This window comes from Daktulosphaira vitifoliae, unplaced genomic scaffold, assembly GCF_025091365.1.
Source record: "Daktulosphaira vitifoliae isolate Bord-2020 unplaced genomic scaffold, ASM2509136v1 Scaffold_1, whole genome shotgun sequence".
Lineage (NCBI taxonomy): Eukaryota > Metazoa > Arthropoda > Insecta > Hemiptera > Phylloxeridae > Daktulosphaira > Daktulosphaira vitifoliae.
The window spans coordinates 17712308-17727039 of record NW_026099572.1 but is presented as its reverse complement, the minus strand read 5'-3'; the positions used below and the strand labels follow the sequence as shown (position 1 = coordinate 17727039).

Genomic DNA, 14732 nt, shown 5'->3' with positions numbered 1-14732 from the left:
CACTATTACCACAAGATCTCATACAGTCCACTCATCATCATCAACAGCTTCATCTATTCAGCTGAGTTTATATTATTTTTTAATGTTATTTATTGTTTGTTTTAATTGAGATTAACTATTTTGTTTTATGCCGCTTCGCCGGCCATTAGTATTTACCGTTACCTTTAAATTTAAGATACTCTCTGAGGAATTTAATATATGTCATTATTTGATATTTAATTATTGTCTACTCTCGTTTAATTATTAGATGTATAGTTAACCGTCATCCCTCAGGTGACCCTTCCCGCTTCAATTATAACGATATAAATAGGCTAATGGTAAAACGACATTCTAGTGCGGTGCACAACTAGCCTTTCTACGGTCTACCTGCCTCGTACAAAACAAATGCTAAAAAGTGAAAATTATTCATTAAAAAAAAAAATTTTAAAAACAATATTTAAAACTTTAATAGGCTATATTTAGCATTTACTTGCAAAATTTGAGCTCTGTATCTCGAGCTTGATGAGTCATTAATACAGTTAAGTCCATCTAGTAGCCTGAATGATCTAAATAGGTTTACAGTCTAAATTTCATTAATTATTTATCACGTAGTCTCATTGTATTTCAATTGTAGTTATTAGATTTATTTTTAACTGTCTTTGCCTTCATATTTTTTTATTAATCGTTATTGAAAAAACATTTATTTTCCTTGCGTCAGTCTTAAAAGTTATATAGATTTTTGCTTAAATATTTGAAAATAAATCTATTTTTTGTTGTTTGATATTATGAGCTTATATTACATTGATGATATAATGCTCTAATACTATAATCAGTAACGATTGTAATGTTGCAAAATTTATACAAGTTTTTTTTAATAAATATTATCAATTAGAGGTGTGTGCAGTAGGTGTAAAGTATTTTAATAATTGTGTATGTGATAGCCTCCACTAGTTAACCAGTCCGATATCTGTCATCCTATCGCAGGGCCGTGATTACAATTTGCGAGGCCCGGGGCAAAAATGACCATTTTTTTTTTTGCTCATCAATAGCAGGAGTACCAGGCTAGTACCTAGGGCCAAATAATTTTATATCAACAAAACATAGATAACAACACTTCATTTTTATCATTATTATAAATAAAAATACTACAAAAATGTTTTTCTACAAATTTTAAAAACTTATAAAGAAAAAAATTANTACAAAAATGTTTTTCTACAAATTTTAAAAACTTATAAAGAAAAAAATTAAACAACTATTTATTGTGAATTTTAAATTGTAAAATTATTTATGACTCCATTGTAATAAAATTCAAGAGTACCCACAGTGGCTTTTTAATATTAGTCAAAAATTTGCTTTAATTTAATAATATTAAAAGAATAAAAAACAATGTCTTATTTAAACTGACCTTCGTTAAAACAATTTAAATTACATAAAATCAATTTTTTTAGCTTTTATTTCGGCAAACTTTTTAATAATATCGTCATAATCTAAATTTTCACACAGATCACGTTCGATTGAAATAATTGCTAGATCAGAAAGACGATTTTGTGTCATAGATGTCCTTAAATAATTTTTTATGATTTTTAACTTGGAGAAACTTCTCTCTGCGCTTGCTGTGGTTATCGGAAGGGTCAATAATAATCTCAATGCAATAGAAATGTTTGGAAATGAGCCACATGTTGTTTCTATTAAATTAAGACATTCTATAGAAGTCATTTGTTTGTTCAAAATTCTACAAAAAATTTTTAATTCGTCAAAAAGTTCAATACCATTTATATCATTATTTTCACCATCTTTTAATAAAATTTCTAAATCCATACAATGTTTTCTTAACGTTTCTTCGTCAAATGTTTTTAAATTTTCAATATTATATAAAAATCCAAAATATTCTGAATGATGAGATAGTTGTTCAAAACGTTCATTAATTGATACGATTGCTTGATCTATTACGGCTAAAAAATAATCATCGTAAAATGTTTGCTCAGCTGAATTTAGACGTGCATCTTTGCTTTCATAATTGAACTGCCTAACTTTTTTTTTAATTCTAGATTGTTTAAAAACTGCTTGAATATCAAGGCCTTCACATAAATTTTGCGCAATTTTTTTTGACGACTCAAATCCTTCATTTCTAAAATTATAAAAAAAATCTTTAAGACCACTCAACAACTGTACAGCATTACTTAATTCCATATTTTTGCTCTGAAGACTCTTACTAACATTATTTATAGCAGATAACAGTTCGTACCAAATAACAACACTTAAAATAAAGTCATAACAAAATTCATAGTTTGCTAATGACGAGCTTTCACTTTTTATTTTAGGATCCTTCGTTGATTCACTAATTTCTATTAAAGCGTCATGTACATGGCATAATTGAAAACGGATAGGCTTAACCGATTCGACCCGAGATTCCCATCTAGTATCTGACATTGGTTTTAGTGTAAAATCTGAAACGTATTTGAGAAGAATAGTCCATCTTTCAGTAGAGGCAGCAAAAATAGAATAAATTCTTTGAATTACCCCAAAAAATGTCATAGCAGCTGGTACGGATGATGCCATATCTCCGAGAAGTAAATTATGGCTGTGAGCAGTGCACGGAACAAAAAAAGCTCTTGGGTTTTCAGAAAGGTTTCTTGACTGCACTCCTTGATGATGACCTATCATATTCGCCCCGTTGTCATACGATTGGCCACGACAATTATTTAAATCTATATTCATTAGTTTCAATTGTGCTTTTATTTCCTCTGTTAAATTCAAGCCAGTCTTACTTGTAGTATGAATGAAACATATAAAATATTCATTTATTTCATATTTGAAAATTTTCGAAATTTCTATAACGCGCAATAAAAATGTAAGCTGCTCCTTGTGACCTTTATCAGGAGTCCCGTCCAATAAAATTGTGAAATATTTACTTTGTCTTACTCGATTTATTATTTCATCACGTATTTTTGTGGCAATAATATTAATAAGTTCATTTTGTATCCTAGGACCTAAATAATGATCATGGATGTCATTATTATATACACGTTTTAAATGATCAGCCATAATTAAATCAAATTTTGCAATCATTTGAAGTAAGCCTAAAAATTTACCATTATTAGTTGTATATAACTTAGAACTTGTACCACGAAAAGCGTCATTATGCTCTGCTAAAAATTCTATACATGCAATAATTCGTTTAAGAATATTACGCCAACGTTCTTTTTCAATATTTACGTTTCTTTGAATATCATTATCTATAGTTGTATGGAGATTAAGTCTCATACGTAGTTGTAGCCATTTTTCTTGAGCTATATTATGTGAAATAGATAATTCGTGCTCTTTTAAACGTTCACTTATCTGTTTCCAATTAAAAAATCCTTCTGACGCCAATGATGAAGTTGAGTTTGAAGAAAATAAACGACAATAGAGACAAAAAACTCGATTTAAAGATTTAGAATATAAAAGCCAATTTCTTACCACTTTTTCACCGTTGCCCATTATTCGATTATAATGTGTTATGTTGAATTTTCTACCTTCGTCGTTTGATGGAAAATTATAATTTATAATTTTTGAAGGCGAGTTCTCTATTAAATAATCTCGTAATTTATCTGTAATATTTTGCCATTTACCTGGATCGTCATAATCAATTTCATCGTCCTGTACTTTTTTGTTCTCTGTATCTTCTTGGAGTAGTAAATCTTTTGATAGTTGTTGAAGATTTTCATTTACTTCATTCTGTTCAGTCTTGCTACTGGATTGTAATTCTTTTCTTTCAATAGTAATATTGTCTAACAATAATTTTTGTTCGTTATTTTCAATGTTAACTTGACTACTACTTTCGGCAACACAATCATTTTGATCTTTTTTTAAAAATTTACATAAAGAGTTTTTTAAAAGTTTATCCTGCTCTTTTTTGAACATTTTTAAGTTTTCGATTTTCAGCACCACTTTTAAATTTTCGATATTTATCACGTAATCGGCCACTCATTTTATTTTGGTCCCCGATATTTAAGCTCCAACGACCACGAAAAACGAACACATACTAAAAATTACCGTTACAAACAGTTTGTTATTTCGGTGAATAAATGGTTTTATTATTTTGACTATTTTTCTACGAAATTCGTCGATTAAAATAACATGCCTTGCCTAATCGCGTATCTCGAGTGTATGTGCATATGCGAGTTGAGTGAAAAATGATCATGGGGAAATTAGTAAACCAATTGATCTATATATATAATCCATATAAATCTAATACAATATTTCGACATTTACCATTATAATGTTTGAAATTGTATTTCAAATGTATTACTTCTGTTTAAATAGCAGGTTTTTTTAAATATACAAATTAAAAAAGTATAATCACAAGAACTAATTAATTTTAAATGAAATTGTCAAGTAATACTCTACTTTTTTTTTTGAATTGCGAGAAGTGGCGGGAAATTTACATCATCTGGCGCAAGTAGGGAAATTTTCTCAATGACCTTTTTTTTTTACTCATCTTTCTACAGGTCTGGTATTTTTGTGCGAGACCCCAAAAGCGCGAGGCCCAGGGCCTGGGCCCTGCTTGCCCCCCCCTTAGGATGGCCCTGTCCTATCGTCATCAGCTGTCCGTACACTATGCACCTATACTCATATTGTTGTATTTCCCCCAATGGACGTGTCAAAGTTGGTACCACCACCACCCGGCGTCACAATCACCGGGCATTATAAATGTCGCGACAACGGATATTTTTTTTTCTCAGCTATACTACTGAGGCGACAAGTCGTATTTTGTCTAGAACTTTTTTTGTTGTGAAAACCACGTTTTTTTTTTGTCCTCCGTTTTTTTTGTTAAAATAAACGTCGAGTCGACCTGCCGTCTACTTGTGGTGTCAACCTGACTGTATTTTTTTTTTGTCCTCCATTTTTTTTTTTTTAAATAAAACGTTGAGATGCCAATGATGATGATGTGAGACACAATTATGGCCGGTGGTGGGCCGTCACTCCTCAACTCAACCAACGACAAGTATCAACATGAAACCCCCTTTTACCCCATTTTTAATTTTGTGTAATTGGCACCTCTCTTTTTCTTTTTCTTTTCTTTTTTTCTTTATGAATAACGATATTTATAAATCTTTAATTATTAAATCATTAAAAAATTTTATTATACATGGCCTTTATCTTTTTATTAACATTTTTTTTTTTTATCAAAACCTAGTAGCTCCGTCAACAAGTACTATCTTGCTTGGCGCGGCTACTAGGTCACTGTCTAGTGTTGTCCCTGGGCAGTGGGTAATTAGTAGGCCCTCTGTTTTGGCTAAAACCTTACACATTAACTGGATTTTTTCAAGAGAGAGGGCTGAAGATTTTAAGCTTTGAAGCGAAGCTGAAAAGCTATTAATTTTACCATGTTTGTTTATTTTTTTTGTGTCTGTCATTACTTTTTTTCAGCTCCCACTGGAACGACTTTTTTCAATGATACGTCAAAAAATCACAAATCGTATCTAGTTGAAGACATTGCCCTCAAAAATTGAAATTATTGCACTCGCTCTCCATAAAGGGGGAAAATCAACCAAAAAATTACGATTTTTAAAATTGCTAAATTCGACAATTTTTTTCTAAAATTTGCTATAATTTATTGTAAAATTAACAAATCAAAATATTTTTTGATGTATAAACATCCCACGTATTTCCGTTTCATTTGACATAAATTTTTTGAAAATCTGACCCTTTTCTTGCCCACAGGAGGATTCAAAATAGCAACATTTGCACAAAAATTTAACTTTTTCAACTTAAAATGTATGGATTAATACAATTTTTTTTTTGATAAATACTTTATGTTTACTTCTTTTATTTAATATAATATTTTTTTAAATCAAACCATTTTCCTTTATACAGGAGGGAGTTTACATTTTTCATTATACGATAAAAAGTAGAAATTTTTCAAATTAACTTTTGAAAATATTCCGGAAATACTAAAATTGATACTTTTATTTAACCTTAAATTCTGTAATATATCTTATTATAAAAAAAAAAATGTCGTGATATAAATAAAATTGATATCATATTCAAAAAATTTTGTGTTAAAATTCTTAATATTGTATTTTAATTTACACTGCTTTTCATAAGTATTATATAAATCTAATTGACATAGAATATAAAATGCTTTTTTTGCAATTTTTCCTTAATTATTTTTGAGTTAGAATTTTGCTTTTGAATAATCCACCAATTTCATAAAATTAAACACTATCTACAGATTTGCATCGAAGCGTTTCTTTTGATAGTGATTTTAATTACTGTCAGATATTATCTATACTTGTAACAACAATGCCTAGTCCACACTGTGACGCGATCCTACTGTGCTTTAGGTTTTTTTTTATGCTTATTAGTAATAAACAAAATGTAAGGTATTTGTTCATACTCTTATTAACACCAATAAGTAACTAATAAATGATTATTAACAGTATCATTGAAAGGTTACAAATATAAAAAAACTAATTGGCCGCAACGAAAAATTTGTAACTTTCATGGCGTATTGAAAAAGTAACAAGAACAAGGATCGTCAACCTACTGGGCGAGACAATGTATTGTCGGACCACAGTAGGATTTTAATGAAAAATGAAGTTTTGTATGTTAAAGCAATTAGACAAAAATATAAAATTAATAAATATTAAAGTTGATGTCCGTTGAGTCGTTGAAAGTAGATGTACACCAAAACCTCGTGACAGTTGTCACATAACCATATTAATGAGGGATGACCTTATACAAGGACCTAAATGAAAAAATAGGGGCACCTAAAAAAAAATTTAATAATAAAAAAAATATTGTTTAATTTTAAAAAAATTGGTGTTTTATTCCAAAAGCTACTTGATCTGCTGGTTCCTTATTAATATCTCGATTAAGATAAAGTATGTCAAATGAAAAAGGGTTTATTAAAAAATATTATTTCTCATAAAAAAATTGTGTGGATCCATAAACTTTTCAATAAGTTATAGCATTAAAAAGTTAAATATAATATAAATAATAAAATCGAGAATTTTCACACGAAAATAGCATTCGGTAGCCATTTTCGCCGTGAAGACAAGTCCAGAGGTCAAATTTATTTTTTTCAAATTAAAGTGCATTACATTAGCTTTAATTTAATATATATATATAAAAGTGTCAGACCTTCCGGAACATTTTCAAAAGTTATGTTGAAAAAGTAAATTTTTTGTGAAAAAGTTGTCATTTTAAATCCCCCCTATGGGCAGGTTAAGTGTCAAATTTACAAAAAAAATATACCAAATGATAGGTAAAAACATCAAGCATCTATAAAAAAAAAAATTATATTCGTATGTACATTTTTGAAAAAGTTACGGCAGTTTTTAGTAAAAAAAATTGAAAAAATTTCGAAAATTAGCGATTTTTAAATTTGTAATTTTTTTGGAGGTTTCCCCCATTTACGGGGAACGAGGGCATTTTTTCAATTTTTGAGGGTATTGTCTTCTACTAGATACAATTTGTGATCTTTTGACGTATCGTTGAAAGAAATCCGTTCGGTGAGAGCTGAGAAAAAGTGGTAACAAACACAAAAAAAAAAAACACATCATAGTAAAAATAATACCTTCTCAGCTTCGCATCGAAGCTAAAATATAATATAAACTAGTTGTACCGCACACTACAATAAAAAAAAACCGCTACGAATAGAAATTAGCGACGACCAGTTCCGATGATGGCTAATTTCCGACAACCCGTCCGACGTTTAACCCGGCGGTCCGTTGGCTACAACACGGCTAGCCTTTAGAGTAGGGGTCAAAAAAAACTTAATACTCAGTGCCGGAAATTACTAAGAACAATTTAAATCATAAGGCGACAATGTATGCGGTGAGCAGTGCAAATGATGTTCAAGATACGAAAGAAGCGGAGTGAATGTACACACAAATGCCTTCCATGAACCGGTCTGAAATAGTACACAGCTGACTATCTCGCACGCGCATAAACAAATCACAACACCTCATCATGATTATTTGACTGACAAACGCCGTCGTAGTCCGCATTCGGCTTAACACGAATATATATATATATAAAAATAGACAAAAAAAATAAATAGATACTTTTGTCACGTCAATTGAAATTGATCAATGAAAGAAGCTATAGCTTCTTAAGCCCCCGCCCATTAGTATTATATAGAATTATTATACGTGTAAATTTCCATTAAACGAGCAAAATCGGTGTATTTTAAATATAATTTGGACTTTATACTCCTTAATAAATAATAATGACACACGAAATCTAATTAAAAATTTTTTGTCAGCGTCAAAAATTATACAGGGTGTTCAGTAAGTCAGGAAACGGGTTTCTATTGTTCTCATTGTTTGTAACAATGAGAACAATAGATACCCGTTTCCTGACTTACTGAACACCCTGTATAGGTGATTAGGAATTAAGGAAAAGAAATTCAATTGTTCTCAAAGTTTGTAACAATTTATCCGTTTCTTTTCTTTTTGAACACTCCGTTTAGCATCATGCACTCATTTATTTTTAAATATATTAAGTTTTGAATTAAAGATAATTTTTATAAAAATATTGTTATAATATCAAAAATTTTTTTATGTTCACAGCGATTATTTTAGTATTTGGTTATGCTAGAAACATAAAAATTACATTATTAAAATCCTTATAAAATTTTATATCAGTCATATATTCCCTATATTTTATAGAAAAAGCATTTTTATTTTAATAAAGAAAAGACCTTTTTAAAGTGATAAGAATGTAAGTTATCAAAATATATCAAAAAGTATAATAATAGAAAATAATATTTAATATTATAGAAGAATAAAATAAAATTATTGTTATTAATTTAAAGAAAAAACTTTTTAATGATAAACTGTTATTGTCGTTCCTCTACTTCCAGATAGTAAATTGTAGATTGCTGAGAAAAATAATAAAATAAAAACTCCACTTTCAGAGCAACACATGATTGTTATAATATATAAAAAAACCTTATATATATATATTTTTTTTTTCATTATTTAATTATTTTAATTTTATTAAAAATTATTTTTCACCTTATTATAACAAAGATTTTAGTCCAAAAATGTAAAAAAATTAAAGAAATGCAAAGTATTTGCTCAAAAAAAAGTTATCAAAGATTCTTTATGAAGATAATATATGCAAGAATAAATTCTCTATACTTTATGAAAAATGCATAATTATTTTTATAAAATAACAAAAATCTAGTGCAAAAATGTTAATTATAATTAATAATTATCAAAATATATTCTCTATATTTTATAGAAAAAGCATTTTTATTTTAATTAAGATTTTATTTCAAAGCAAAAAATAACAAAAATCTGGTTTTACCATGAACCCTTATCAAAAAGTATTTATTCTAATTAAACACACAATAAAAACTAAAACAACATTAAAAATTATGTATTAGAATGAAAATATTATAAAATATCCTATGATTCATGAACAATTTAATCAGCCATATTTCGTAGTCCTGATAATTTTATTAAAATAAAAATAAAATATTACTACAGAAATTTTATAATAAAACAATTAAACTTAATAAAAACAATTATAAATTTTAACAAGATCATTAATATAATATATAAGATAAATATAAAACTTTCTTCAATTGTTAATAGTTATATTATCGAAACCTAAACAGTTATATTCACTTCTAATAGCAATATTAAAAAACGTCATAAAGTCTTCCAAACCATATTCATACAAAAATAGTGGATGATCGAGTGTGTTGTTATTATTAGTTGACGAAACAATACTCTCCCATGAACTTATTAATTGTTTTTTGTTTAAAATTTCGCCATCAATCAAGCAACATTCATTAACAGAGTTAAGTCCGTCCTTAATTTTTAGTGTAAAATCTTTTCGAGCACTTTGAAAATTAATTAAAAATTTAGTTACCATCCTTTCTTGTTCATCAATAGATAGGTTAATAAAATCATTTTTTCTAAAATTAAGATTTTCAATTTCGGAGAAAAATTTACTCAACAAATTATAGGTTTGCGTTAAACATGCATATGAATTATACATCACTTCCCAAATATATGAAGCTTGTAATTTATCCAAAGCTAACAACATATGCTTAAACATTTCTTTTGAATCATTAACCATTTCAAAAAATTGAAGAATACAATTTACAAAGTTATTAAATTCTTTGTTGGACTTTTCATATTTGCATATTTGTATAACAGCAGACATATAAATGTTATACTTTTTCAATATTTCTGTATATCTGCACCTTATAAGCTGTGTAAAGTATTTTCTTTTCATATTAAAATTAAAATCGTCTACAGTGTCTCGAGTAATTTGATTAGTAGTGATAATTTCATCATCAATTGTTATTCTTATATGATTTAATAATTTCCAATCTCCTTTACGGAACAAAGTGTTTAGTGCTTTAATTGCTTCATTTTGATTGGTGTTTTGAGGGGGCATAAGCCTAAATAAAACAATAGCTATTTTAATCTAGACTATGAAAAACATTCTAAAAAATCATTTTTGTATAATTTTTATTTAACAACATTGGTGTCTCGTAAGAGACAGTTAAACCGTATAACCAATCACATAGAATGGTCATGATAGGAAATGGAGTGAGTAAGCAAAGACAAAAGGGATCAGTTGTCAGCTGGGTTTGGTTAGGTTCATATATTCAACGGTAATAATGAAAACTAATCCACTAGGTTTTTGTTAGAAAATTAACAACCTGAAATGATTTACTCTATTTAAAATACAATTAAGATTACACAATTTAATTACTGTTCATTTTTGTTTTTAAAATTTTAAAATTTTTAAAAATTAAATTCTTATTAGACAACAATATTTTTATTAAAAAATAAAACTTACTCAGGTATATTAGGATAAAGTAACTGATTAAATCCAATTTTTTCATAAAAGTCATAAATGGTTTCTGAACAATAAAGATATAGCTTTTCTCTAACAAAATCGGCAAAATTCATTATATAATTATTATTTATGTATTCTCCATAGTACTTTACTCGTAAATTAAATTCCTTTCTACTGTTTATAATAGTAACATTGTTATTATTAAATGAATCTGTTATTGCAGCTATTTTATTAACGAAATTATTAATTTCAATATAGTCTTTTAAAAGTACTTCTATTTTAATATTTCCGGCATTATTTACATAATTATAAATTTCTGGCGTTTTCATTAAAAACGTATAGTTTTTAACAGTATAAATTTCTTCTACTATCGTTTTTGGATGAATCGAGTTTCTTAGCACTAATTTTACGTCCAAATAGTCAATAAATATAATAGCTTTATATAAATATTCAAACATCAGATTTGAATTTTTTGCTGCATTTAAAAGTCCTACTGTGCAATAAGTCGCATTCTTAAATGAATTTTCTTTAAAAAAAATGTCACAATCATCTGAAATGATTTTTAAGTGTTCGGTAAAATTTTGTAGTTCTTTAGAAAATAAATAGTTGAGTAAATCAACTATAATGTTATATTTAATTAATAATTCATTTTTATTTTCTGTTTTATATTTTAGGGCTTCTTTTATGCTTATAATTTTATCTTTTGATATACTTACTAATACATATTCCAGGTTTATCTTTTTTAATTGATCACTTATGTAATTTGTTACTTCATTAAAATATATTATATACTCTTTTTGTTTTATAAAACAATCAACAGTGCTAATTCCAAGAAAAATATTTATAATGAATAATATCAAAGTTCGGAATCTAAGAGTCATTTTTAAAATTATTTTGAAATAAGTATTTCAATTATTATAAACGTTTAAATTTATATTATGGCCAATTTTTTTTAAAGAATTGATTATATATTTAACAAAAAAAAAAAAAAAACGTACGTAATAGAGGTTATGTATAATTATTTTGTAAAATAATTTTGTTAGCAATTGTTTAATTATTGATTTAGTAATAAATTTAAAATTAAAAATACAGGTTGGAAAATATTGCATAGAAATTTTAATATTTTATTTTCTTAGATCTTATAGAATTAAAATTAATAGAATCGGCAAATTTCGACAATTTTTAACCTTTTTATTCTAAAAATTGTGATAACTTATTGAAAAATAAATGAATCAAAATATTTTTTTTTTGCTTCAATGCGAAGCTGAGAAGGTATTAATTTTATTATGATGTGTTTCTTTTTTGTCTGTATACGCTCTATCTCAGCTCTCGCTGGACCGATTTTGTTGAAAAATATGTCAAAAGATCACAAATCAAATTTAGCTAAAGACATTACCCTCAAAATTTGAAAAAAATTCCTTCGTTCCCCGTAAACGGGGGAAATCCCCCAAAAAATTACAAATTTAAAAATCGCTAATTTTCGAAATTTTTTTAATTTTTTTTACTTATAATTGCCATAACTTTTTTAAAAATGACCAAATCAATATAATTTTATTTTTCTATCTTATATATTTACCTATAATTTTATATATTTTTGTGAACATTTGACTCTTTAACAGCCCACAGGAAGGGTTACAAAATGGTAGCTATTTTACATAAAATTAACTTTTAGCTTCGATGCGAAGCTGAGAAGGTATTAATTTTACCATGATGTGTTTTTTTTTTTTTTTTTTTTTTTTTTTTCTGTCACTACTTTTTCTCAGCTCTCACTGGACCGATTTCTTTTAACAATACGTCAAAAGATCAAAAATTGTATCTAGTTTAAGACATTACCCTTAAAAATTTAAAAATTTTCCCTCGTTCCCCGCAAATGGAGGAAATATCCAAAAAAATTACAAATTTAAAAGTCGACAAATTTTGTCATTTTTTTCATTTTTTTTTCTTAAAACTTCCATAACTTTTTCAAAAATCAACAAATCAACATAATTTTTTTTTAAACTAAAACCTTAGATATTTTCCTTTCATTTGATATAATTTATTTGAAAATTTAACACTTAACCTGCTCATGGGGGGGATTTAAAATAGTAACTTTTTTACAAAAAAAACTTTTTCAACTTAATTTTTGAAAATGGTCCGGAAATACTGCGTCCTTTAAACATATATAAAATTACAGTTTTTTTATGTACTACAAAATAAAAAAAAAATATTTGTCCCGACGACCTATCTTCTATACGCAAATGGCTACCATTTTCAAAAATATGCTATTTTTGTATGAAAATTATGGGTTTTGTATATTATTTTAATAGAAGTTGATGTTGCTTTTGCAATTATCCATCAATTTTTTAAAATTAAACACTATCTACAGATTTGCATCGAAGCGTTTCTTATGATAGTGATTTTAATCACTGTCAGATTAAATCTATACTGGACCCTACTATGCAATGTCTCCACTATGCCGCGACCCCACTGTGCTACCGTTTTTTTTTATGTAAATACTTATCTTTTAATAATAAGTAATAATATTAAAACTTAGAATTAATAGAAAAAGTTTAATTGCACATTTGAAAACATCGCGAAAAGTTTATTTAGAAAAGTATATTTTTTTTTTCTGATGAAAGTTCCTTTTGTTTAGTGTATTTATTCATAAGTAACAAAATTTTTTTATTAAAAAGTATTGCATAAATTCCTTTAAATTTGTATACGCATTAAAAGTATATGAATATACAACTCCTTTTTATTTTTATAATATCTCCGTAAAAATTACAATATTATATTATTGAATACCACTTTCATACTCAATTTAATTACTGTAATTATTATGTATTCATATATTATAATTATAAATCGGGGTAAAATTAAGGGAATAAGTGTTATTGTTGTTTTTGAAATAATCTACCAATTTCATTTTTTTCTATTTAATAATATTTATTTCAAACTTGCAAGTTGAGTTAAAAGTTATGGTAATAAATTCATTTTTTTTTTATTAAAACTTTCACTTTAAAGAACAAAAAGAAGTAGGTTCAAAATGATTACTTTTAACATATTAAAAATCAATAATAATTTGAAAATAATTAATTATAAAAATTATATAATATATAATTAAACTAATTACTAATCTGGATATAATTAAGGAAATAGGAGTTGATGTTGGGTTGGGTTGGTTACATTTTTAACTTTATAATGCTATAACTCATTGAAAAGTCTATGAATCAACACAATTTTTTTATGAGAAATAATATTTTTTAATAATCCCTTTTTCATTCGACATACTTTATCTTAATCAGGGTATTAATAAGAAACTAGCAGATAATGTAGCTTTTGTAATTNGAACTAGCAGATCATGCAGCTTTTATAATTATCCACCAATTTCTTAGAATTAAACACTATCTACTGATTTGCATCGAAGCGTTTCTTATGATAGTGATTTTAATCACTGTCAGATTAAATCTATACTGGACCCAACTATGCAACGTCCCCACTATGCCGCGACTCCACTGTGCTGGGTTGTTTTTTAACTTAACTTTTGAAAATGTTCCGGAAATACTGACACTTTTATATATACCTTAAATTAAAGATTATGTAATATACTTTAATTTGAAAAAAAAAAATTTGACCTCTGGACTTGTCTTCATGGTGAAAATGACTACCGTNAACTTGTCTTCATGGTGTAAATTACTACCGTTGCAAAAATATGCTATTTTTGGGAAAAAATTCTTGATATTATATTTTACATTTTTTAACATTATGTTGCTATAACTTTTTAAAAAATGCATGAATCAACTTTATTCTTTAATGATAAATNCATGCATGAATCTTTATTCTTTAATGATAAATACTTTTTATATATAATTCTTTCATTCGACATACTATTTTTTTAAATCGGACCATATCCCTTTATACAAGGGAGGTGCAAACCTTTTAAAATGCGTATAGAGAGT

At 26.9% G+C, this 14732-nt stretch overlaps 2 protein-coding genes across 3 annotated transcripts in view; both read right to left on the bottom strand.

Annotated features, from left to right (window-relative positions):
* Positions 1–436: 436 nt before the first annotated feature.
* Positions 437–3949, bottom strand: LOC126905971 (zinc finger MYM-type protein 1-like). Its single transcript, XM_050686221.1, has 4 exons — positions 3934–3949; positions 2892–3821; positions 1445–2723; positions 437–545 (listed from the first exon to the last, which is right to left on the bottom strand). Exons 1-4 carry the CDS (start codon positions 3947–3949, stop codon positions 437–439), a joined length of 2334 nt encoding a protein of 777 aa, XP_050542178.1.
* Positions 3950–9364: 5415 nt separating this feature from the next.
* LOC126910460 (uncharacterized) overlaps positions 9365–14732 on the bottom strand; it is a 31978-nt gene continuing 26610 nt past the window's right edge. The window contains exons 1-2 of one of the 2 annotated variants that reach the window (XM_050693049.1): positions 10795–11707; positions 9369–10390 (exon numbers count right to left, since the gene is read on the bottom strand). In XM_050693049.1, the coding sequence (XP_050549006.1) occupies positions 9559–10390; positions 10795–11675 (1713 nt within the window). In that variant the 5' untranslated portion in view covers positions 11676–11707 and the 3' untranslated portion in view covers positions 9369–9558. Of the gene's footprint in view, positions 10391–10794; positions 11708–14732 lie in introns of those variants that run through there. The other variant, XM_050693050.1, reaches the window with a different exon arrangement.